We start from the raw sequence: 25,806 nt of genomic DNA on the forward strand, positions 1-25,806 counted from the left end.
CCAGGTTGTGTGGTCCTGACTCCACGGGAGCTGTGGGGATCCACCCATGACTGTCCCGTGTCAACACCACACCGTACGGCGGCACCGAGGGAGAGCCGGCGGGTGTCTGGGGCTGCAGGTGTGCGGAGACACGCCACATAGCCCTCCCTCTCCGGTTCCACCCCAGCTCTGCGAGGTTCTGAACGCTACTGAGATGACCTGCCAGGCCCCTGCCCTCGCTCTGGGGCCCGAGCACCAGTCTGACCTGACGGAGAGGCCCGAGGAGTTTGGCTTCATCCTGGACAACGTCCAGTCCCTGCTAATCCTCAACAAGACCAACTTCACCTACTACCCTAATCCTGTGTTTGAGGCCTTCGGTCCCTCAGGAATCCTGGAGCTCAAGCCCGGCACACCCATCATCCTAAAGGTAGCGTGAGATGGGAGGAAGGAGGCCACTGTATGCAAGAGGAGGCTTTCCAAGTCACAGGAGGAGGCCGCAAGTCATGGGCTTCTACCAGATCTTGTGGCAGGTGTCATTAGCTAGCAGAGGTTGTGTTATAGCCCAGACTATGGTAAATGTGCTCTTTGAGTTTGTATTGAGAGGTGCACTCTCTTTAGGGGCCACAGAAACCTGGTCAGGGCAGCTGGATCCACCCTGGCCATCTGACTCCCAGCTTTGGCCCCTGAGTCCAGGACTTGGGAGGTCAAAGGCTCCTACTGCTTCCTCCCGTGCAGCCCTTTGCAAACCACCTTATAGGGCTTCTTTGGAGCATGGATAGAAAATTAATTTTAACTCATGTGACAATTTGAAGCAACTGGTAGTGACTGATTACAGCTCTGTGTTGAGAAGGATTCTGAAGCTGCCTTTGGGACAAGCTGAAAAGAGTCCCTTGATTACTGATTTCCCACTGAGGAAGGGGGAATAGTAGTATAGGTGTTGTGAATTTTTTGGACTTATTAGGGAAGGTGGCCTCTCCACCAGCTCCCCAGAGGGATGGGACCTCCACGTGGGAGGACATGTCAGCCAGCCAGTAGCTGTGCTCCTGACTCTGGGGTGGGAACTTGGGCTTTCCTGTCCATGCAGGGCAAGAACCTGATCCCGCCCGTGGCTGGGGGCAACGTAAAGCTGAACTACACCGTGCTGGTCGGGGAGAAGCCGTGCACCGTCACAGTGTCGGATGTGCAGCTGCTCTGCGAGTCCCCTAACCTCATAGGCCGGCACAAAGTGATGGTGAGGCTGGCGGGACTCCACCCTGGATGGGCAGGCACTCAGGATGCGGTGGGGTGAGCGGTCCAGCTCCATCCTGGGCCACCAGGGCTTTCTGGGAGGGGATTCTGGCCTTCTGGAACTTTCCTCCTGGCTCTCCCACACTCCCAGTTCCTTCTCCTCGTCCGACTTCAGACGTTTTTCTTCCGTATTGTCATTCTTTCCATACTGGCTGGTGCTACAGTAAGGGCAATGTGAAACAGCATTCAGTGATGTGCTGTGTCACCTGTTAGAGGCAAGAGACCCTTCCAGGAGAGGACCATCGTTGACCCGGGCAGGACATAATATCACGTCCTGTGCCTTTGTCATCTGTCCTCACAATGGGATGAGTCTTCGGGGATCCGGACTTTGATGGCACGTAGGCTTTTTTAGATCCCAGTTGAGTGCTGTTTCCTCATGAAGACAACCGAGTTCACTCCCTAATAATATAATGTGTGGCTTTCCCAGTTGTGGGGGTGGCCTGCGCTGAGCTGTTCACCCCCGCTCCCTCCACCCCAGGTGCCCTCCTGTCTGCTTTTACAGCCAGCAATGACTCTCCTCCCTGGAGCCATTTCCCTCACGCAACCCTGGTCACCAGCTCACGGGTGGCTTGGGACCCTTGCCTAGGATGTTCTGTGCCCACACCCAGCTCCGTCTCCCCCCGCGTGTCCCCCCAGGCCCGAGTCGGTGGCATGGAGTACTCCCCGGGGATGGTGTACATTGCCCCAGATAGCCCGCTCAGCCTGCCCGCCATCGTTAGCATCGCCGTGGCCGGCGGCCTCCTTATCATCTTCATCGTGGCCGTTCTCATCGCCTACAAACGCAAGTCCCGCGAGAGCGACCTCACGCTGAAGCGGTTGCAGATGCAGATGGACAACTTGGAGTCCCGCGTGGCCCTGGAGTGCAAGGAAGGTCCGGAGTGGCAGGGGGCCGGGCACGCGTGCGTGCGCGTGTGTGCGAGTGCGTGTGTGCGTGCGAGTGCGTGTGCGTGCGTGCGAGTGCGTGTGCGTGCGCATGCGTGCGAGCGCGTGCATCTCACACAGCCGCGGAGGTGGGCGGCGGGCGGCGCTGGGTCTGCGCCTGGGTCTCCCGCCTCCAGACTCTCTACCTCAAGTCAGGCCGGGATCATTTCAGACCCCACTAGAGCCGTGTCCAGCCCAGGATCCCGGCCGGGTGAGTTTTGCCCTCTCCTCTGGGGGGGACCCAGAGGCGCCCTGCCGTGACGCCCTCAAGCAATCTTCTTTCAGAAGGAAGGTGAGGCTGGAGGGCTGATCTGAGACTTAGAGGCAAGAGCGTTTTACAGCTTGTATTTTAAAAAATTACCAACACCACCATGAAGTGAAATCAGCCGCACTAAATCCAAGGAGGAAGTGTAGAAGTCAGACCCTTGTCACCCCCAGGAGACCGTTCGTGAGTCACCCTGGGAGAGTCTGAGCTGATTCTTTTGTAGATTTATACGCGGAGTAATCAGCCTGTACCTGGGGCTCTGGCATTCCCACCAGGGAGGCCGTGGCTCTCTAATGGGGAAGCGGGTCCCTTCCATCCTCTCTCCACATCCTCAGCTGTCAACACAGCATCCGCCTTGTGGGACTGTTAATTACTGCCTTTTATTATATTTACGCTGCTTAATTTTTTTCTCTGTAATGTACTCTTCCCTCTAATTAGGTGTAGTGATTAGAATCTCTTTTATGTGCCAGGCGTGAGGCCTTGAATGTCGGAGACGCTCAGTGACTTGAAGGAAAGCTGCAGACCTGTAAAAAGCTAGCTCCCTCCTTTTCCTCCCCGCCAGCTGAGCACCCCAACTGGGAGGCGGCGGCGGGGGCAGTGTGAAGCCAGGTTCCTCTTGGAACGTTCCGGAGAAGGAGGAATTAGCAGTCCCAAAGGGAGTCCTGACTCGGGGACACCGGGGGAGGGCCTTGGCTTCTAGCTCGGGAGAGGCTGTGTCACGTGGGTGGGAAGAGAGATGACAGAGCAAAGGGCACGTAGGATTCGCCTTGAAAGTGTTTTCCAGAGGTGCCCCGAGCTGGCTCTTGAACGCTGAAAGGGCAGCCTGGGTCCAGGGAAGGCGACTTCCCAAAGCCTTGACGGTGAGTCAGGCCGTCAGCCACATACAGACCCCGAAGAGGCCCAGCCTGGCCCCCGCCCAAGGCCCGACCTTTGGATATATAAACACACACACATGCGTGCACACGTGCCCACAGACACTGACGCCCACTCAGGCGGTCACTCATGCCCATGCACGCATTCCCACAAACACACACACGTGTGTTTCTCACTCAGCCCACACGAGTTCTCATCAGGGATTTTGGTGACGGTACATGCCAGAAAGGCTCACTGACTCCCCTTTCACACGTATTGGTGTAGGTTCCACTCAGATGTGTTAGGGTTACTCTACCTTCGGAGTCACTTTTCTTGACAAGGTCCCCCCGCGTCAGTGTGAGCAGAGATGCAGAAAGAGAGCAGCACAGGAGGGGTCTGCAGCAGCCTCTCCAGGGGTCCCGGCGCCATCCCCGTTGTCAAACCAGAACCACTGGTATCCTCAAGGCCCGGAGACCCAGGGTCCCCAGGCAGGAGGTCAGCACCGCAGGGTGTGGTGGGGTGCTGCCGGCAGCAGCTGGGCGGCCGCGTTGTGGTCACGTCGTCAGCAGAGACCACTGGGTGCAGGGCTGGCTTTTCGAGGGCCCTGGAGCTACACTGGGCTTGTGAATTCCTTCTGAGCCCACAAAGTAGTTTTTCCTTATTCTTGTCTATGTAAATAGAAAGAAGTATTGTTTAGTCGATATCCACTGGCTGTTCTTTGCAGGCATGTATTAATCCATCTTGTGTGTGTGTGCTTGCATGCATGTGTGTACGTGTGCATTTGCGTGTGCTAAGGGAAAAAATGGGAGAAGGAAGGGCTGAGCACATGACCTCTGACAACCTCCCAGGGTGGAGGGCTGTACCCAGGACAGAGAGTGATCACACGGCTGTGTAACAGTGGGTCCGTGTGTGGAACTTTCTCGGGGGCCAGGGGGTGGTCTTGCAGCTTTGTGACCATGCCGGAGGCCTGGGCTGTCTCCACAGACAGCAGTACCTATATGCAGATCATAATTCACCATTGAGTAGCATGACCTTGAGAAAGGAAGGACATAGAGACACCCTGCATATTTATCCAGAAGGGATATATCAGTGGGGCGAGAGCCTTCATCTGGCTGCATTTGCTGGTTTGATGGCTCCGGTAAGCTGCGTGGCCAAGAACTGGGACTTCAGAAGAAATAGTTCTTAACTCCTATAAGGAAACCCACTGTAAAACACAGAATCTGAAACAGACTCGCCATCACTGGAACTGCCCCCTTCACTCCCTCTGTCCTTCGATATCACCCCTAACCCCCAGCATATTTTGCAAGCCAAAGCCCTCATCTTCAGAGGGGGAGGCCCTCCTGGCCCCAGCAGCAGCTCACATCTGTGGACAGCCTGCCCCCCATTCATGTTTTGGAAGGGATTTGGCCCAAGACAAGCTTCCTTGTGCTGCATCTTTCTCCCATACCTACATCGTTCACCTCAGCTACGTAAAACATCCCCCTCCTCCTCACTCCTGCGCTACTCGGGTCCACTGTGCGGGTCTCTGGGGGCCTGGGAGAGGGTTCTGAGTGTTCCGAGGCGGCGTAGCTCCTGGGCCCCATCCAGCAGTCTCACAGGCTTGTCTTTGTGCCAGCCTTTGCCGAGCTGCAGACGGACATCCACGAGTTGACCAGTGACCTGGACGGAGCTGGGATTCCCTTCCTGGACTACAGAACCTACACTATGCGAGTGTTGTTCCCGGGAATTGAAGACCACCCTGTCCTCCGGGACCTCGAGGTGAGAAGCAGTTCTGTGGCCAAGTCCTTTCCCATTGTGGTGTTAGTGCAGAGAGAGACAATGGTGACCAAGTCCAGACGCCTCATTCAGAGGAGGGTCAGCTGAGGCCAGGGAGGGGATGAGACTTGCCCAAGGGGTGGTACCAGCTTGCCCCGCCGTTGCTGCCAGCCCGTCCCTCGGGAGGAAAGGGAACTCAGAGCAGAGGTGGGAGTAGGGCTTTGGGTCTTAGGGGGTCATAAATCCCTTGAGAATTGGATGGAAGCTGAAGACCCTCTCCTCAGAAAAACTGTCCATAGACACAGAAACGGGAAATCTGGCAAACGATGTAGGAAGTTCACGGACCCTTGTTTAAGAAACCACGATATAAGGGATTTCACCGCTTAGTTGGTGCTCAGTAAATCAATGTGGGAAAGATAACGGCTGCACTCAGGACGAAGGTGGGAATGTGAGTGGTAAGAACATCACTGCCTTTGTACCAGCAGGGACCTCATCTTGTGAACATTTTATCCCACTTAGTGTCTAGCATAGTGTCTGGCTTAAGCGTATATTCATATTATGCTTTGTTCTGAAAGGGATTTGGAATGACTTATAAATACCAGAGAAATGCGAAAAATATAAATGAGGAAACCAGGGCACAATAATCATCATAAGGAATAATTACCCTGAGTTGACTGTTGACTAACATCCTGGGCCAGTTTTCAGTACTTTACACATGTGCATTGATTTAACCTCCCAAGAGCCCTCCAAAGCAGGTACACCCATTTCACAGGTGAAAAAACTAAGGCCACACAACTGGGAGGGAGTGGGGCAGGGATCCGAGTCCAGCAGGGAGACTCCAGAGTCTGTATTCCTAAGGACAAGCCTGTGCACGTGGCTTCTGAGGGGCCGTGTCCGTGTCATGCCCTACGGCTCTGGAGACTTATTTGGATGGATCAAAAACCTTTGGCCAGAACACCACGGAAAATGAGACTGATTCCATATTTATATTGTCCGTAACATAGAAACAGACCTGCCACTCCGGAGTTGCACAGTGAAGCAGGTACTGACCCCCTGGGAATGTCTGCATGGGTTCTCCAAGGGGACGTAGAGGCTGTGTCCCTCTGCAGGAAATGCAGCAAGTCCCCAGGGCCCTTGGGGCCCCCCACGCACATTTCTCCAACTTGATTGTGGAATGAAGAGTGTGTGTGTGTGTGTGTGTGCGTGCGTGTGTGTGTGTGTGTGCGTGCGTGTGACTTTTGTGTAGACTGTGCATACCTCATTTATCTTTGTAACTCTGGCTTCCAGCAGAGTGCTTGCACATAGTAGGCATGCAGGAAGTGTTGAATGATTTGAATAAATGAATGTCTGTGTGTCTGCCTGAATTAGGGTGGGAATGGCAGTCCTAGGAAGGCAAGTTGTGTTTGAACGTCCCCACACCCCTCAAAATAAGAATTCAACTAGGATGAGTATGTAAAGTTATTTTCTCTTTTTGATTAGCTCAAAATTCCAAGTAGATTTGCTTTAAGCATTTAACCTTTTTTTTTTAAACATCTTTATTGGAGTATAATTGCCTTACAATGTTGTGTTAGTTTCTGCTGTATAACAAAGTGAATCAGCTATACGTACACATATATCCCCATATCTCCTCCCTCTTGCATCTCCCTCCCACCCTCCCCATCCCACCCCTCTAGGTGGTCACAAAGCACCGAGCTGATCTCCCTGTGCTATGCAGCTGCTTCCCACTAGCTGTCTGTTTTACATTTGGTAGTGTATATATGTCCATAAGCATTTAACTTTTAAATCAGATTTTCTGAGACCATTTCCAAGCTGGCATCCCTGTAGGGCAGCCCGAATACTTTGGAGTGGGCTGGGAGACAGCCTTCTCCCACACAAGGTGTTTTCTTGATGGACACACACACACTCCACACTGCTTTCCCAACCAGTCCTATGGCCCATGTTGTAAACCATGCCACGTCCTATCGTATGGTCTTGTTTCTCATTTGATCCCGTTTAGCTTATGGCTTTCCCACCTGCCCTTGCATCTCCGTAGATGTTTAGATTCTCAGGCCTGACTTGGCACTGATGTAGCACACACCCAAGGGCAGTGCACTCGCAAGGGCTGCCCAGGGCAGTGGAGGGGAGCTCCAGGGCTCATCCCCCACAGGATGCTGTGGGAGGGTGCAGGTTGAACACGGCACCGCTCCAGACGGCACCGACCATATGCAGCACTCCTGGACGCGTGCAGTGCACGACCTGCCTCACTGTCTCTAGCAGCCCTCTTTGCCTGAGACCTGACTCCCTCTCATTGCCTTTCCGAACTGTGCCAGGCTCCTTGCTGAAAGCTGGTGGCATCCCCACCCAGCCGCACTTCCCCGGGCCTTTCCTCCAGGGCTAGTTTTCTGAGAGAAGCTGCTACCCAACTCCTAGGCTTAATCCTCAGCAAGGTGCCCAGCCCAGGAGTCCGCCCAGCAAGCTGGGCTCACAAGACAGAAGCCCTGGGCGCCCTCAGAGCGCTGCTCGAAGCCAGCTCCCTCCTCCACTGTGTGCTGCCCTGGCCCTGCCTGCCTTGTTCCCAGGCATCTGAGGCGCCCCTCACCGGAGGCTTCTGGGGCTGCAGAGTGAACCGCAGCAGACTCCTACCCCTGCCCAGAAAGCTTCAGGAGCCCTTGTTCGGTACGGTCCAGAGACCCACAGTGTCTTCACTTCACTGGGACACCGCCCACCCCGCAGGCTGGACACACACTCATCAGGGCACGTGCAGATCTGCACCACCAGGAGTCCCTGACTCCCCTGCCCCGCCCATCGGTCAGGGGCTGTGGGACGAGCTCAGCCCTTGGAGGGCTGCCCAAGAAGGCCTCTGAGAATCGGGGCTACTGGGTTCTGATGATTACCTGACCAGCCTGTATGACTCCCCAGATGCTCCCTGGGTGGACACCTCACCTCTGCCCGAGACTGTTCCCATGGGCCCCGTTACAAGTCACAGCACGTCCTACCGTGGCCTGATTCCTCATCTGGCACGTTAGAATTTCCCCTCAAACCTGAGGCTTCTCTCTTGTCCTTGCCTTTATCACAAGGGGAGACTTTCTCGTCCCATCCTTCTGCTCAGGATGGAGTTAACAGTCAGCTTCACCGATTTCCCTGAATTGGAGACCACGAGACGGTTAATCGTCAGGCATGGGCTCTGAATCAAGCAGGTCACACAGGTTTTTTTAAGTTCTGGTAAAATATACATAACATAAAATTTACCATTTCAGCTGTTCTTAAGTGTACAGTTCAGTGGCCTTCAGTTCACTCACATTACTGTCCGTCACTACAGTCTATCTCCAGAACTTTTTCATCTTTCCCAGCTGAAACTCTGTACCCATTGAACAGTAACTCCCCACTCCCCCTCCCCTGCAGCCCCTGGCAACCACCATTCTACTTTCTGTGTCTATGAACTTGGCTAATCTGGGTACCTCATATAGGTGGAATCATACAGTATTTGGACCTTTGTGACTGGTTTCTTTCACTTAGTAAAATGTTTTCAAGGTTCATCCTTGTTGTACCACGTGACAGGATTTCTTTCCTTTTAAGCCCATTGTGTGTAGAGACCACATTTTATTTATCCGTTCATCTGTCTGTGGATACTTGGGCCGCTTCCACCTTTTGGCTAGTGTGATAATGCAGCTATGAACATGGGAGTACAAATATCTGTTTGAGCTCCTGCTTCCATCTTTTGGGGCATATACCTAGAATATAAGACTTTTTCATTTCCATTGAACTCATTAATTAATTTCTTACAGACAGAAATCAACTTTTACTGTTCCACATTAGCTTGGGGCTGTTTGAGATCCAGTCTCCTTTGTAAGATCCAGAGATCTTGTGTGGAGGGTTCTTTTCTTACGTGTTTCCAACCTCTCCCTGCCACTGGAATAGTTTCTCTCTATTGGTTTTCCGGGTTTGGAAACATTCCTAGGGAAGCCATTGACTAATCTGAAGCAGGGTTTGTACCTTTTCAGGCACTGGGATGGGCATGGTAGGTGTGAAGAAGATGGGGTCCTCTGGCTCTAGGCTGCCCTGGAGGTTAGGCTACCAGGCCGTTCTTCTGTGACCGTCTGGTGCAGTCCAGGCATTTGGGTGAGGGGTTGCCCAGGCACTGATCACACACCGGTCCTTCAGAGACAGAGAGCAAACAGTAACCACACACCTCATTTTCCACCTATACCATTGCCTCCTAAACTCTAACCTATTGGGTTACAATGAAAATTTACTATCCAGTTTTATACTCACAGACTTCAACTAAATTATCGAACCATCTGGTGAATAAAGCAAGTCTTGTTTCAGGGTGCCGTCTGCTTAGGGAGTAGGGGTGCCAGTTACACAGGGGAACTGTTCTAGATACTCTCTACCAAGGCACTTCCCTCCGTCCCCTCTTCCTGAAAGGGGGAGAAAATGCCTACTTTCCACACCCAGACACTGTGCCAATACATTAGGCACCTTGGAAACTCTGGGGCAAGAGGGATCAGGGGAAACAGCCAATGGAGGAGAGGCAGGTAGTAAAACTTCTGCTGTTGAAGCGCGCTCTGTGTGTGCCGAGCACTTTACATACATCATCTTAATGTTCTTGAAACATTATGACATAGGCACTCAAATTCTCATTTTATAGATGAGGCAGTAGAGCCCGGAGGCGACAGGGCTTTCCTCCATGTACGAGTCTGTTAGTCTCTCTGATTCCAAACCCCATGCTGCTACAGGGATGCTCTTTCCCTGCAGATAGCTTCGCTAAACCTTCCTTCCCAGGGCCCTGAGCCTTGCTGCCCTGAGCGTGCAGCCAGGCCAGGGAGTCCAGAGCACATCCTCCTCCACTCCAGGCGCCACAAGCCAAGCCTGCACTTGGCTCCCCTGCCCTCGACGGACGGCCACCTGAGCTCCAGGAGGCCCTGCACGGGCGCTGCAGGGGGGACTCAGAGCTGGCCTTCAGTCACCTCCCAGGCCCAGGGGTAGGCCAGACAGGCCAAGGATGCGCAGGATGGACGGGCGCTCAGGAGCCAAGCAAGCTGGGGTTTGGCGATCCTGCTGGCTGGCCTTGGGAAGCCACGGTAGCTTCCCTGAGAGGCTGTTAAAAGAGGATCACGAGAAGGCTTCATTGGACCAATGTGTACAGTGTGCCAAGACTGTCCTTTGCCCATGGCGGGAGCCCAGGAAGTGGCATTGTCTCTTATTATCGGGACAAATTAGAGAAATGTCTTCTGAGAGGTCTGAAGGAGAGGGGAGGTAAAACGGGTACGCCTGCGTGGGAGGGGCTGTCTCGGAGTCGGGCGCTGGGCAGTAGGAGACAGACGTCTGGGCAGATTGAGGCCCCGCGCAGTGGCACAGTGAGGTGACCATGTCTCCCTGCTCTTCCCTCAAGAGCCGCCGTGGAGTGGGGGACTAGGGGGGCCAGGCAGGAGGCAAGCCAAGGCTGGTGACCTTGGGGAACCAGAGGGTCTCCAGGAGGGGCTGTGCTGAGAGCCTGGCGGAGCCGCCGGTGGCCTGGCCGGTACCACCCTGGCTCTGGTGAGCTCTGCTCTCTCCTGAGAACTGCCTGGAGAGGTACCAGCCTTCCGTGTACCAGCACAGCTGTGTACCAGCACAGCGGCAAAGGAAATGCAAACGGACCTGTTTTGGAAACATGCATGTTCCTGACCTGTGGGAGCTGCTGGTTCAATGCGAGTGTCTCTCTGAAGAGTTCAGGGGTCCCCCCACTGAAGGGGCCTTGAGACTGTTGGCCTCCCCAGTTTAAAATCTTCAGAGTGAAGCCGGTTGAAATTGCTGCCCTTCCGTAACTGGACTGTGATGGTGCTGAGGCTTTTCACGCATCTCGTTCCGTGCTCTCAGGAGTCCCAAGAGAGGGCAGGACACGGTGCCAGCTGCCCAGGTCGTGGCCGGGTCTGACGCTTCTCTGTCTTGGGATCTGGGGAAGTTCCTTATCCTCGTGGGACCCTGGGGTAATAATGGCACCTACCTCGTAGGCTGTTGGGTGGGTTACATGGGTCAGTATTTCTGAAGCGTGTGGAACTGTGCTCGGCATAGAGTAAGGTCTGTATACATATTAACTGCAGTACCTTCATGTTGTTGATAAAGGAACTGAGTCTCCTAAGGGTCCTGCAGCTCATAAATGACTGTGATGAAGTTAATGCAAGCTCAGCGGACTCTGAAACTGTGTTCTTTACTGCTTCATACGGGACACTCCTTCCCAAGGACCTGGTGCATGTACTCTCCCTGCCCCTGCCAGGGGGGACACATCCCTCAAGATGAGGCTTCGATGGTACCTCCTTTGGATGCCCCACCTCCCCCAGCATGCCACTTCCCACCAGATGCCCTGCTCCGTGTTCTCAGAGGGCCTTCCCTCCAGGGCAGAGGCCGTGCTTCATTTTTTAAGTGAACTTTTTGTTTTAATGGAAGTATACAGACAGAGCAATACACAAATTATCAGAACACAGCTCAGCGCATTTTCCCTGAGTGAACACAGCCATTAAGCCAGCTCACAGATCGAGAAGCAGAACATTACCAGCCTCCAAAAGTCCCCCTGTGCCCCTTTCCAGTCACAGCCGCCCCCAGAAAACCCTTTTTTTTCCCATTGATGAATGTTAATTGTTTTTCTTAAATCTGGATTTAAATGGTATTGTCCAGTATGCTCTCTTTTGAGCGTGGCTTTTTTCTTTCAATATGTTTGCAAGATTCATCCCTGTTATTGTGAGTAGCAGTGGGTCCTTCATCCCTGTTGCTGTGCAGCATTTCATTGGGTGAATGCACCGCAGTTCCTGGAACCCTCCTATTGTTGCTGGACCTCTGGTTGTTTCCCATTTGGGGCATGACGCATGGTGCCGCTGTACCTATTCTCGCGCATCTCAGAGACGCATCCTCCGTGCACAGCTCAGTCGCTGGCTCATGTTGCTGAGTGGATGGTACACCCTTGTACCCTTGCACGGACCTCCCAGTGAAAAGAAGATGCAGGCAGGAAGATAAAACCTTCTTCCCTCCCTTTCCCTGCATGGAGCAGGGTCTCAAAAGGAATCCCTAGGAAAACATCAGATGCTAGAGTTAGGGAGTGCCTGAGAGGCTCTTGGGCTTAAGCTTTCCCTTTTTTAGGTGAATGAACTTGGGCCCCCAGAGAAGTAAAGGGACTTGTCCAAGCTTATGTGGCGTGGGGATGTCAGAGCCCACGTGGAACCCAGAAGTCCTGACTCTGAGCCCATTGGTCTGTCAACAGGACCCCCAGGGCCAGAGACAGGTCAGCATTATGTTAGCCAGAGGCCCAGGTTTGGTAAACCCCCAGCAAGGGTGTCACTCACAGCATCCCCGACCTCCTGGAGTCCCTACCTGGGACTGTGATGGTGGTCTCCAGTGGTGTGGGGTCCCCTTGTCAACGCCACGCTAATGATGACGTTCTCTCTGTCTCTAGAGACAGTGACCTGCCTCGTGGGCTGTGATGGAGGTTAGGTAGACACCACATGTGGCGCCTGGCTCTAGATAAGGACTTGGTGGCATCAGCCAGGTGGCCTGTCGTGGGTGAATGGGAGGATGGGAGGGTCAGCAGTGTGCACGGCCCACCCGGTGGGGTGTCCATGGGGCCTCGCCCCTCTCGGGCGGCAATTAAGACTCGCGCACCCCTGGGTCTCCCCCGCAGGTCCCGGGCTACCGGCAGGAGCGCGTGGAGAAAGGCCTGAAGCTCTTCGCTCAGCTCATCAACAACAAGGCATTCCTGCTGTCCTTCATTCGCACGCTGGAGTCTCAGCGCAGCTTCTCCATGCGTGACCGCGGCAACGTGGCCTCGCTCATCATGACGGTGCTGCAGAGCAAGCTGGAGTACGCCACTGACGTGCTGAAGCAGCTGCTGGCTGACCTCATAGACAAGAACCTGGAGAGCAAGAACCATCCCAAGCTGCTGCTCAGGAGGTAGGGGTGCGGCCCCGGGGTGTCCGACCCAGCCCAGCGCACCGGCCTGGCCCTCCTGCCCTCAGGGAGACCAGGGCAGGGCTCCCCGGAGCAGCCAAGCTCCCCCAAGGTCAGGGACTGACCTGGCCAGAGGCCAGGGTGCACCCCACGCCCTCTTAGAAGAACCTGTCCATCATGTTGGTGCCTCTGACTCAACCACAGCCCATCTGCTCACCCCGTGGTTTTTCTTCTGCCCCTAAATCCACTTTCCACTCTCCTCCCTCTGCTCTAACCCGCCCCTGATTTGACCCTCTCTATCAGAGGTTTTCTCTTGGGCACTCTTCAGAGGTCATCTTTCCATCCCCTCACCTTATCTAAGTCAGAGCCTGAATCAGGACAGACACCTCAGGGCCTCTCTGGGAACCCACCTCACCATCTCAAGTTGGGAAACTTTAGCCCCTGCAGCTCTCACTGCTGCCTGGTAACAGGAGAAGCAGCATCACCCGGGAGGTTGTTGGAAAGGCAGAATCTCAGGTGCCACCCCACACCTACTAGATCAGAATCAGCATTTTAGCGAGAAACCTAGGGGATCTGAATGTGTAGTGAAGTGTGAAAAGCACTGGTCCAGCCTGTGTTTGAATTAAAGGTCTTTCGCGGCAACTTGCCTGATGCAACCCAGCAAGTATTTCCTGGCACCTGCTATGGGCTCTGCCCGGGTCCAGGGTCCACCTCTCAACACCGTGGGATGCCTCATCCTCGACCCCGTTGAAATCTGCATGGTCACGTGTGCAGAAATAACCATATACCGTGGCTTTGCCTTCTATGAAATCGAGACCCTCTGCCTCTGTCTACGCTGCCATTCAAATTGTTCATGTACTTGAAGGCCGTAGCAACCAGAAGTGTCCTTTGGCTCGTAATGCTGCTGTGGTGTTTGCACTTCCAAAGTAAAAGAATAAATAAGTGGGTTTGCGTAGCAGCATGAAAGATGCAAATTAGACTCAAGAATGAACTCCCTGTCATTGCAAATAAAACACTAGAAAGGTTCCCAGGAGAAGTTCCAAAGTGCATGGAAGCCTTTTAAACAGGACAATTTGGGCATCTCTTGGAATGAGCTGGGTATCCAGCTCCATGTTACCACCTACTCTGGGAGTCTTTAGCTTAGGCGATGGGCTCAGTCTAGTCTATCTGGCCTTTCTCCATGACCCTCTTCCCCTGCCACCTTCTTTTCTATCCCTTGCCAAATGAGTATCTCCCAGATTTTCTTTTCTTTTCTTAGCCCAAGGAACACACCTATCCTATGAAGTTCTCTAAGGCTATCACCAGTGTGGTAGCTATGAGCCACACGTGACTATTTAACTCTAAGTTAATTTAAAGTAAATAAAATAAACAGTTCAGCTCCTCAGATGCACTCGCCGCATTTCAGGAGCTCAGTAGGTATCTGTGGCTGGCGGCTACCATGCTGGACAACACAAAGTGCTACTGGGGTATTTCATCCACCCCGAAAGTGCTCTTGGACAATTGGACAGGGCAGCCCTAACACGTTCTCACAGAAACTCACCCGGGAGCCTGCGCACAGAAGGTCATCTCCCCGCTTGGCAGGCAAAGCTTGTCTTATCATTATGGTGTGTCTAGGAGTCCAAGGAACTCAGGTATCCCTCAGGGTCTTAAGATTTGGCCTGAAAGCCTTAAGCAGCAAGAGCCGTGCAGATCCCCCTGCCCTCCCAGCCCCTGAGGTCTGACCAGCTGCCTCTGTCTTTGTCTTGCCCTGCTGGGTCCCTCTGTGACTGGTGCCAGGACTGAGTCGGTGGCTGAGAAGATGTTGACCAATTGGTTTACTTTCCTGCTCTACAAGTTCCTCAAGGTATGATTGGATTCTGGGGGATCTCTGGGCCTACCTCAGTTTCCCCACCAGCCTGGGAATGAACCAGCATCCCCCCTATTTCCTCCACGGCCCCCAAGTCCACAGATGCTGGGGCCTAGCTCCTAGAACCCCGCCAAGAAATGTAGTTTCCCTTGTCATGGAGGGGACAGGCTCCTGACCATCTCAGGAGACAGAGACCCACGGTCAGGCCTGGCTTGAGAGGCACGGTCCCCACAGGCCGCTCTCTCACAGGTGAGGGGAGATGAGCTTCTGAGAAGACCTTGCATTCCCTTTTTTTCCTCTTGCTCTCCTCCTGCCCCTCCGGCCCCAGACTTACTGAGGCTGACGAGGGTCCTGGGCAGGTACAGGAGCGCGTGTGGTGGCAGATAAGCCGAGGACATGCCTGGGGGGTGGAAGAGCTGCTCGGCCTCCAATTACTAACTTGTTTTCTAAGGAGTTCACGCCACCGAGGACTGACCTCTGTCTCTCTCTCTTTTTTTTTTTATATATATATCTTTATTGGAGTATAATTGCTTTACAATGGTGTGTTAGTTTCTGCTGTATAACAAAGTGAATCAGCTATATGTATACATGTATCCCCATATCCCCTCCCTCTTGCGTCTCCCTCCCTGTTCCACCCCTCTAGGACCTCTGTCTCTTGATGGGGCTGCAGAGAAAGCAGGGTGGAGTGAGGGCGGGGAGAGGGGCAGAGAGGGGGCCGGGGAGATGAAAAGAGAGCTCAAGAATGGCAGTGGGAGGAAGCAGGAGAAGAGAATGATAACTGAGGAGTGGAAAGCAGCCCTTCGGAGAGGCAGAGGCTGGGGGAGGCCGAGCTCCGCACAGCATGACTCTCCTCCGTGTCCAGGAGTGCGCCGGCGAGCCCCTCTTCTCCCTGTTCTGCGCCATCAAGCAGCAGATGGAGAAGGGGCCCATTGACGCCATCACGGGCGAGGCCCGCTACTCTCTGAGCGAGGACAAGCTCATCCGCCAGCAGATCGACTACAAGACCCTGGTAAGCCAGCCTCCCAGCTCCTCCCCGTGGCTCTGGTGGCTAGGTTCTGGCCCTGCGCAGCCCCGGCCCAGCCGAAGGGATGGTGGAAATGCTGATGACCATCCTCTCTAACGCCTCTTTAACGCCACTGCTCTCAGCCACCTCTCTGGGTGCCCACTGCACGGGGCCAGCCTGGTGTTCCACCTGTGCCAGTCACTCCATCTGAGCCAGTCACCCCGACTTCCTTGTCCTAACATGCCAGGGCACCTGGATTTGAGGACCGGTGGCTCAGACACACCTGAGCAACAGCAGGAGACCGGTGTGCTTTCAGGCCGGTGCACTGGATTGTGGGGCAGTAACCCCTTGCCGGCAGCTGGCTGACTGATCCCAGGGAATGAACTCCTTCTCAGCGGTTCTCCCAGTGGAGAACCCACACTTCGCAGACCAGTTCCAAGCAGGTAGCATGTAGAGCACGAAAGAGGGGAAGCCAGAAATGGTTGCTCGTGGTTCTGAAGGTCGCACCTACATGACCCGAGCTGTAGGATGGGAGGCCAGGCTGGCCTAGCGGTTTCAGGTGTTTGTCCAGGGAACAGGGGGACCCCCTCAGTGAAGGTTACACTCCCTTTCCTGCCAGAAACAGGCATCCTAGGAGGCAGCAAAGCTCAGCATTTTGGAGCGCGGGGTTTGGAGTGGGGCAGAGCTGGACTGGAGCTATGACTCCTCCTGACCAGCTGGGGGATTCGGGGCTTAATCTCTCCAAGTTTGGGTTTTGTTTTTTTAATCTGAAAAAAAAAAACAGGGATAATAATAAAAGAGGGATAATGACAGCATGTAGCTCCTGAAGGTGTCCAGAAGATGGAGTGGGATCTGGTGTACAAAGCTGTGAGCCCAAGGTCAGCCCACTGCTGCCTCACGGGGGCTCTGCTTCCTCTTTCCCGCCATGACTGTCCGCTGGTGCCCACTGTCTCTCCAGGCGGGAGAGCTCACTCTTGGGCTTTTCTTGGAGAGAGTTGTGACCTCCCACCAGATCTTTTCCAGGAAAGAGAAGAGGAGGTAGAAGAAAGGAGTGAGAAAACAAGATAAAAGATAAATGTGGAGGGTGGTACGTGGGTGGAGCCCAAGAATGGAGGTGGAAGAGACAGCAATGGTGTTAAAGAGGACAGAGAATAGATGGGATTTAAAATGCAGTCATTGGGAAGTGAGACACATGACAGGCCAAGGCATGGCAGAGCCCGGCAGGGGCCGCGAGCCGAGGATGAATCCCAGACCCCGAGGCCAGCTGGGGAGACATCCCTGCCACTCTGAATAAAGCCAGTCCTGCTGGCTGGGCGTGATGCGACCGTGATGCACCTGTCCCACTCCATCCTCGGAGGGCCCTGGGAATCCCAGCAGGCATTTCAGCAGATTTGCCGGGATTGGCTCAGTTGATGAGGCTTTGAGGCAGCAGGGTGAGTGAGGGCCCTGCTTCTTTGCAGTCGTGGTCTGCTCCGGAGGAGAGAGTTAGAGGCGCTGATTAAAAGGGGAAAGGAAGGGCTTCCCTGGTGGCGCAGTGGTTGAGAGTCTGCCTGCAGATGCAGGGGACACGGGTTCGTGCCCCGGTCCGGGAAGATCCCACATGCCGCGGAGCGGCTGGGCCCGTGAGCCATGGCCGCCGAGCCTGCGCGTCCACAGCCTGTGCTCCGCAACGGGAGAGGCCACAACAGTGAGAGGCCCGCGTACTGCAAATAAATAAATAAATGGGAAAGGAAAAAAAAAAAACCTTCCAAAAATAGAGACCAGAATAGATTTCTTAATGAGCTAGAACTACTGTTGAAATGTCTCCTGCCTGGTCTCTCCCTCTCTTTCCCATCTCATCAGCGGCTCCCCAGTATTGAATCCAACACGGTTGTAATAACACTCTGTCCCCAAATTGCAGCATCCTTTATTCCAGAGGCCAAAGTACTGTTAGCACACCCAGCCTGGTTGCAGATGACTTCAAGAGAATGTGAGGAAATTGGAGTGGGTCAGGGACGCGCATCCATTTGAGGTGGAAAGAGTTGGGGAAGAGGCACCGTGAGGAAAGGGGAAGGAAATTACAGTTGTCTTGCTTGGAGAAGAAATGGCTGTGGGGAGGTTTCATAGCCATCCTCAGGCCTGTGAAAGGAACCCCCCCACGTGGAAGGGGGAGCAGCCCGGTGGTGGTGAGGAGGGGCCAGGAAGAAAGTGTGTTAGCAGCAGACAGGGCTGACCCGAGACTCCAAGATGAAGGGGTCAGAAAAAGACAGGGTGGCCTGCAATTCAGCACTGGCTGGAGGAGCCCAGGGTACTTTGGGCCAACTGATGGTAACCTTGTGCTGGGCGGAAAGGGTAGCCACAAAGAATGAGACAGGTGCTGAGAGGCTCAGCCAGTATCACTTGACAGTCAGATGCACCACGTACGTGTAGAGTGATTAATTAGATTGAATTTGGACTAGCATGGCCTAGGGGCCTGCTGCTGGGCGTGCCCAAGGGCATAAACTGGGAGCCTGCTAGAGTGCTAAGTGCTCACCTGTGATCCTGCCTGAATGCAGAGTCTCAGACCCCATCCTCGATCTCCTGAGTCAGAATGTGCGTTTTCACAAAACCCCTTTAGTGATTCTATTCACAGGAAAGTTTGAGAAGCACTGACCTAGCAGAACAAACCCCAGGCAGTTGCTCTGAAAAAGCCAAGAGACCTGGGCGCGGGGCTGGGGAGGGGAACTTCCAGGTGGAGCTGGGGCTTGGCCAGCGGCCAGGGAACCCCGTCCCTCCGTGGGGCCACTGCTGCTTCTCTGGATGCCCTGAAGCAGCCACAGAGTGGTTCTCATGGGGCCACCACGAACCCCAGGGGCAAGCAGAAATGTCAGGGGGGCATGCTCAGGTGGCAGCCCCCGCTTCGTGGTCTCACAGCCCTGCCTGGGGGAGGCCAGGCTCCACCACCACTGGCCCAGAGCTCAGGACCCCAGGGCAGCAGCAAGCACTAGGCTGTGCGTGGCCACGGAGGGGGGCCGGGAGGGGTCCCGGAAGTCTCTTAGGAGGCACGGAATGGCTGGGAGAGGGCACACAGGAGGAGCACGTGGTCCAGAGTTCCTTCCAGCATTGTTTTCGGTTTAAAACATTTTGAGGGTGACAGTTCGGTTTTATAGATTTAGGAGGTTCTCTTCTTAATGGAATGAGCATGTTCCCGTGGGAGCTCACAGCAGTCTGGTCGCTAATGAAAGGCAGGCGTCCAGGGGCCAGGGTTCTGACTGCCGCCACGTGCACCAGGAACGGGTGGGGATGGGCAGAAGGCTGTCGTCCGGATCTGCAGACCAGATGTACGGTTGGGAAAGGGCTGGCGGGGGAGGCGGTACAGTGACGGTTCTGAGAAGGGAGCGCACAGAGGGCGCAGGCAGCAGGGTCAGACGGGCTGCAGAACCCGGCTCAGCGCGGCCATCTGGCAGCACCTGTGACCCACAGCGCCCACCTGGATCCACTCTGGTCCACCCAGAGGTCCCACGATCTCACCACGGAGAGAGAGCCCACGCTGAGGACGGCAAGAGAAGCAAAACTGTTAGAAATGGCCCAGAACTTTTTTTTTAAAATAAATTTATTTATTTATTTATTTTTGGCTGTGTTGGGTCCTCGCCACTGCACGTGGGCCTTCTTTTCAGTCGTGGCGAGCGGGGGCTGCTGTTCATTGCGGTGCGCAGGCTTCTCATTGTGGTGGCTTCTCTTGTTGCGGAGCACAGGCTTCAGTAGTTGTGGCACAGGGGCTCAGTAGCTGTGGCTCAAGGGCTCTAGAGCGCAGGCTCAGTAGTTGTGGTGCACGGGCTTAGCTGCTCCGCAGCATGTGGGATCTTCGCGGACCAGGGCTGGAACCCGTGTCCCCTGCATTGGCAGGCGGATTTTTAACCACTGCGCCACCAGGGAAACCCTGGTCCAGAACTTTTTAAAGGAAAAAATATAGTTTGGTGCATTAGGCAGAGTCTTAACTTATCTGACTAATTCCAAAAAGAGAAATGGAGGTCCTGAGCCAGGGTGGCCTCTTCCCCTAATACCAGGTTTCAGGTTCGGAGCCAGGAAGGGCTGTCAGGTGGCCTGAACTTGCAGTGTTTTAAAGGGCACCTTTTTTTTTTTTTTTTTTTTGCGGTACGCGGGCCTCTCACTGTTGTGGCCTCTCCCGTTGCGGAGCACAGGCTCCGGACGCGCAGGGTCAGCGGCCATGGCTCACGGGCCCAGCCGCTCCGCGGCATGTGGGATCTTCCCGGACCGGGGCACGAACCCGTGTCCCCTGCATCGGCAGGCAGACTCTCAACCACTGTGCCACCAGGGAAGCCCTAAAGGGCACCTTTTTATTTTTAAAGAACACGCTAAGCTTCTTACAGATTCTCCAACCTCCGATCAGCCCAGAACCCTCACAAAAATCGAAGCACATGAAATCTTTGGAGAAAGGAGCCAGATTCCCATTAGTGGGGGTGTGTGTATGGGACAGAGTAATGAGAAAGACAGACAGACACACAGGGATGGGGGCTGGGGGTTTCAGAGGTGGGCGAGGGTCTGGGTGTGCTGCTGAGTTGCTGCCTAGTGAGTGTGTGTGTGTGTGTGTGTGTGTGAGTGAGAGAGAGAGAGTGGTGGCAGGGGGACATGCAGTAGTGTCCATTCTCTGACACGTTGCCCCTCATTGCCCCCTCCTGCTTGGACATTGTTCCCTTTGATAAATCAGGATTTTAATGGAGTCTCTCGTGAAGAGTGAAATATGCAGCTCCTACTCCTGCAGTGATGCTGAAGCTGTACCGCTTTCCTGCTGCTTGTGGGGACGGGAAGGGTAGAGGGCTTGGCTGGGGTCGCCCCGCCGCTGTCCAGTCCAACCTGCCGAGGCGGAGCCAGTCAGGATAGGACTCCAGGATGCGGCTGGCATTCCCCGGGCTCTCCATGCTGCCCTCCCCACTCACCGCCTCTCCCCACCTCCCGCAGGTCCTGAGTTGTGTCAACCCAGACAATGCCAACAGCCCTGAGGTCCCAGTGAAGATCCTCAACTGCGACACCATTACTCAGGTCAAGGAGAAGATTCTGGACGCCATCTTCAAGAATGTGCCCTGCTCCCACCGGCCCAAGGCTGCAGACATGGACCTGGGTGAGTAGGGCCGCCCACCCAGGAGGCTGTGCTGTGACTGCTTGGAAGCCCCTCTTACTGACCAGTGGAGCCAGGGTGCAGGGAGCAGGCGTGCACGGCCCCCAGGAGCCCAGGAGGTGCACCTTCATGGCCACTTAGTGAGCAGTAAGCAGAGGGGGGACCACAGTCTGCTGGTGATCTGACTGCCTCTGGGATCTTTTGAGTAGCCGAGGGGTGGGAGTGGAGGTGTCACATCGGCAGTGAAGAGGATTTAGTCTGAATCTGTGTGGCCCAAGGTCTTGCCACTACCTGCGTCGTGCCCCCAGGCCCTTCCCTTCGCCTCTGTTCTGTGCGTCTAATTTTTGCTGACTACCGAAGGCAAGAGGGATCTGGGTCAGTGATGGAGGATGGAGAGAAAGGATAGAGAAAAATAAGCTATGACAGCCTACTGGGGAGTAGGATGACATTTTATTTGAATGTTCCACGAATAGATCGCATAGCCTATATAAACAAGGGCATGCCACTTAGGGCCAGCTGTCCTTGGATCCCGTTATGGCTTGCCCGAGTGTTTAATAAGATATCGTCCTGGGGAAATCCTAGTGGGGAGCCCCAAGCTCCAGAGAGGCCGGGGCTGAGGAGAGGCAGTTCGGCATTGTGGATCAGCACCAAACATGCCTGGGTTTGAGTCCTGGTTCCACCAAGTCCTAGCTGTGTGACCTTGGTCTAGTTACTTAACCTTTCTGTGCCTTAGTTTCCTTGCCTATAAAATGGAGATTAATAATAGTGCCTGCCTCACTGTAAGAACGAAAGGAGATGATGCACGTAAAAGCCTCTGATGCACTGTCTGGCCCATAGTACGTACTCAGTATTGGCTGCTGCTGTTACTGATTGTGAAGATAATAGTGGTAAGGAAACGGTATGTGTCTGTTTGTTGGTCCTGGGCCTGGAGGAAAAGGTGTTTTTGTGTGTATGTGGTTGGGTCTGGAGATTGGTGGAAACATAGAGGTGGGAGGACCTCCAGAGGCCCCTAATCCATCCATCTGGCCTCTCTAAGCTGGCTTCAGCTAAGCCATCCAAGACAGATGGGCGTCTGTGCTATTTTCTAAACTCCACAGGGAATTTGATCCCCTCCCAGTGCCTCGCCCCACCTGCCCCCAAATTCTGATGCCTAAAGACTCAAGATCAGGAATTTCTGCTCACTCACCTCAATTCTTACTGCTTCCCTTCCCCCATCTCCTCCTGGCTGGCTGCTGGCGGGATGTGTTTGGCCCTGTGCCTGGAGCTCCATGGCCCCAGGGAGAGAGATGGGCTGAGCATGTGCTCCCGTTCACTTTGGAGGTGTCTCTGTGTATGTTGTTTCTAGGACCAAGAGGAAGCATCTGTGAGAGTCTGCAGTTGGGGGGGGGGTGTTGGGCGAGTGTGTCCATGTGTGTCCCGGGCACTGGTCCCTAGAGTTGGAGTGGGCATTTCTGTCTGTATGCGGGTGATTCTGCTGCCATGAACGTCCCACAGACTGATGGAGCCAAGGGCTCGCTTACAGAACCAGTGCAAGAGAAAACAGTTCCTGGGAAGGAAGACCCCTGTGTTTCCCACCCCCAAACAATTAAGTGGGCTACTGCATAATGGGTCTCCCAGGGAGAGTTGAATTCACTAGGGTAACCAGGTAGCACTCACCATGCCTTTGTTCATCTGTGGGAGCCATGGCAGGGTCCACCCTTGGCTTTTCAAAGTCATTATCTGCAAAATGGGTGGGTGGGAGGAGAGCCCTGGCCTAGCGGGGCCAAGAGGAGGAGCTGTTATAAGAACCTGTATCTTTATGCCGAAGGTGTTTGGAGAGCTCACGGGTGCGGGTGCATGTAGAATTGTGCGCTTCTGGTGCTTGGGAATGGGGTGACCTCCCATGGGGGAGAGAGACCACGTCATGGCTGGTGGATGCTGCTCAAGACCAGCCCTCCCTACCTGGAAGCCACACACCCAGAGCTTGGGAGGGGAAGGGGCTGCTTTTTAACTTCAGAACATTTGCTGGGTTCTAGCCCAGCAAAGCATCATTAATGAAAGGATGTGATGCATCTGGAGTGAAGGCAGCAGCGTCCAGAGCAGCCACGGCCACTTCCTGCTGTCTACTTCCTGCCGTCCACTTCCTGCCGTCCACCTCCTGCCATCCACTTCCTGCTGTCCACTTCCTGCCACCCACCTCCTGCTGTCCACTTCCTGCCGTCTACCTCCTGCTGTCCACTTCCTGCCACCTACCTCCTGCTGTCCACCTCCTGCTGTCCACTTCCTTCCATCCACCTCCTGCTGTCCACTTCCTGCCATCCACCTCCTGCTGTCCACTTCCTGCCGTCTACCTCCTGCTGTCCACTTCCTGCCGTCTACCTCCTGCTGTCCACTTCCTGCCATCCACCTCCTGCTGTCCACTTCCTGCCATCCACCTCCTGCTGTCGACTTCCTGCCATCCACCTCCTGCTGTCCACTTCCTGCCATCTACCTCCTGCTGTCCACTTCCTGCCATCTACCTCCTGCCGTCCACTTCCTGCTGTCCACTTCCTGCTGTCCACTTCCTGCCATCTACCTCCTGCTGTCCACTTCCTGCCATCCACTTCCTGCTGTCCACTTCCTGCCACCCACCTCCTGCTGTCCACTTCCTGCCATCCACTTCCTGCTGTCCACCTTCTGCCGTCCACTTCCTGCCATCCACCTCCTGCCATCCACTCCCTGCTGTCCACCATGAGTGAAGGAAGCCTGAGGGCTGAGCAGCAACCAGGACCCGCCTGAGAGCTGTTACTCTCTCAAGCTAGAGGCTGCTCAGGCCAGGGGCTGGGCCTCCAGTGACACAGTGCTCGCCAGGTCCCAAGAGGACAAAGGACCTACCTTTCCCATCATAGGAGCTGCTGGGCAGGATGGAGGGGCCACCCCGGAGGCACAAGGCCTCACAGCAGGGAGGGTAAAGGGGAGAAGCCAAAGAAAGGAGGCAGTTTGAGTCTCAGGGCCCCATCCTTCTGGGGAAGGGGAGTCACACTGAACTTCTCACAAAGGCCTCCCATGATGGGTGCTCTTCTGAGGAATTTCCTTCTTTTCTATTAAGTCCAGGGTCTGGAGCTGCTCCCACAACTCTGGTCTTCTTTCTGCCAAAGCCAGATAACAAAGAAAATGGGGCCTCCTCCGAGACCCAAATGCTTCTTCCGCAAGGTTTGATTTGACTCAGTTGCATGGCCCCCAAGGAGAGAGAGAGGCAAGGCGAGTTTTTCCCATCATGTAGGTGAAAGTGCTTTGAAAGCAGTTTACAAATATAAGGTGTGATTATAATCAAAAATTAATCTATGCCAAAGGGACACATAGCACATAGGCACGGAGAAGACTCTGAGCCACATGCGTTGACAGAGGCAAGACAGCCAAGCATCCCCCCTCCACCTCACTTCCCCCCCATGCCTCCTCCTCCTGTAGCTGAGGGCATTGGGCAAAGACTGCCTTCCCCCTCCTGATGCCCAGCCCCTGGAAAGGCGAGGACATCTGTCCCAGGCCAGCTCAGAAAGAAGCAAAGGCATTTTAAGCTGCCTCTGTAATTGCCCCAAGTAAATCCAGCCCCAACCCCTCCCCCTGCCTTTCATCATCAGTGGTGCCTGGCCTGGCCTAGCCCCTCCTTCCTGACACTTCTATTCATTGCTCCTCTGACTGAAGCTCTCCCACGCCACCCCCTCTACCCCTTCACCTGCTTTTCCAGGCATTAAGGAGCCAAGATGGGGAACTGTATTAGCCAGGGTTCTCCAGAGAAACAGAACCAATAGGATATGTTTACACAGAGAAAGATTTATTTGAAGGAATTGGCTCATGCAGTTATGGAGGACTTAATAATAGACTAGGAGGAGTCTGTTTGGGCTGCCGTAACAGAACACCATAGACTGGCTGGCTTATAAACAACAGAAATTTATTTCTCACAGCTCTGTAGGCTGAGAAGTCCAAGATCAAGGTGTCGGCAGACTCAGTGTCTGGCGAGAGCCCACTTTCTGGTTCATAGATGGCCGTCCTCTTGCTGGGACCATACATGGCAGAAAGAGGGCAAGGGAGCTCTCTGGGGTCCTTTTTATAAGGGCACTAATCCCATTCATGAGGGCTCCACCCTCATGACCTGATCACCTTCCAAAGGTCCCCACCTCCAAATGCCATCACATTGGGGGTTAGGATTCAACATGTGAATTTTGGAGGTGACACAAACATTCAGTGTCTAGCATGGAGGCTAGCATGTCCAAAATCTACAGGGTAGGCCAGCAGGCTGGAGACCCAGGGAAGAGCCACGTTGCAGTTCAATTCCAAAGGCAGCTGCTGCAGAATTCCCTCTTGCTCAGGGGAGGTCAATCTTTTGTTCCACCCAGGCCTTCACCTAATTAGATGAGGTCCACCTACATTATGGAGGGCAATTCGCTTTACTCAAAGCCCATCCATTTAAATATTAATGTCATCCAAAAATACCCTCATGGAAACATCCAGAATAATTTTTGACCACCTGTCTGGGCACTGTGGCCCAGACAAGTTCACACATAAAACTAACCATTGTAAGAGCCAAAGTGAAGGACACAGAACTTGCCTTTCTTTCAGTCTGTTGGAATCTAGGGAAGGAAAGATATCCCAGGCAGGAGTTAGGGACTGCGCTGGGGCACGTGGGCCTTGGGAGTTTTCAAAGCCCAGTGCCAGGGGCTCCCTGCTCTGCTATATGTGAGGCTGTTCTTACCAAGCTGATGCCCCTTTCCACCCACAGGTATCGGGTAACCCGATGCCCCTTTCCACGCACAGGTATCGGGTAACCCGATGCCCCTTTCCACGCACAGGTATCGGGTATAGGTACCCCCTTACACCACCAAACTCTTCGACCAACATATCATAAGAGCCTGCCCTGGGGCAAGCTCTGTGCCAGGCACAGAGGGACCAAC

The 25,806-nt window shown here is 54.3% G+C and overlaps 1 protein-coding gene across 4 annotated transcripts in view; it reads left to right on the plus strand.

The window, feature by feature from the left end:
* The window catches only part of PLXNA4 (plexin A4), a 608,317-nt gene that overhangs the window by 557,856 nt on the left and 24,655 nt on the right, over positions 1-25,806 (plus strand). For all 4 annotated transcript variants that reach the window (XM_060305298.1, XM_060305299.1, XM_060305300.1 and 1 more), the window contains 8 exons: positions 167-406; positions 1,064-1,210; positions 1,903-2,137; positions 4,920-5,062; positions 12,690-12,958; positions 14,732-14,798; positions 15,664-15,810; positions 20,743-20,902. In XM_060305298.1, coding sequence (XP_060161281.1) covers positions 167-406; positions 1,064-1,210; positions 1,903-2,137; positions 4,920-5,062; positions 12,690-12,958; positions 14,732-14,798; positions 15,664-15,810; positions 20,743-20,902 — 1,408 coding nt within the window. The remainder of the gene's footprint in view (positions 1-166; positions 407-1,063; positions 1,211-1,902; positions 2,138-4,919; positions 5,063-12,689; positions 12,959-14,731; positions 14,799-15,663; positions 15,811-20,742; positions 20,903-25,806) is intronic.

Source organism: Globicephala melas, chromosome 9, assembly GCF_963455315.2.
Source record: "Globicephala melas chromosome 9, mGloMel1.2, whole genome shotgun sequence".
Taxonomy (NCBI): Eukaryota; Metazoa; Chordata; class Mammalia; order Artiodactyla; family Delphinidae; genus Globicephala; species Globicephala melas.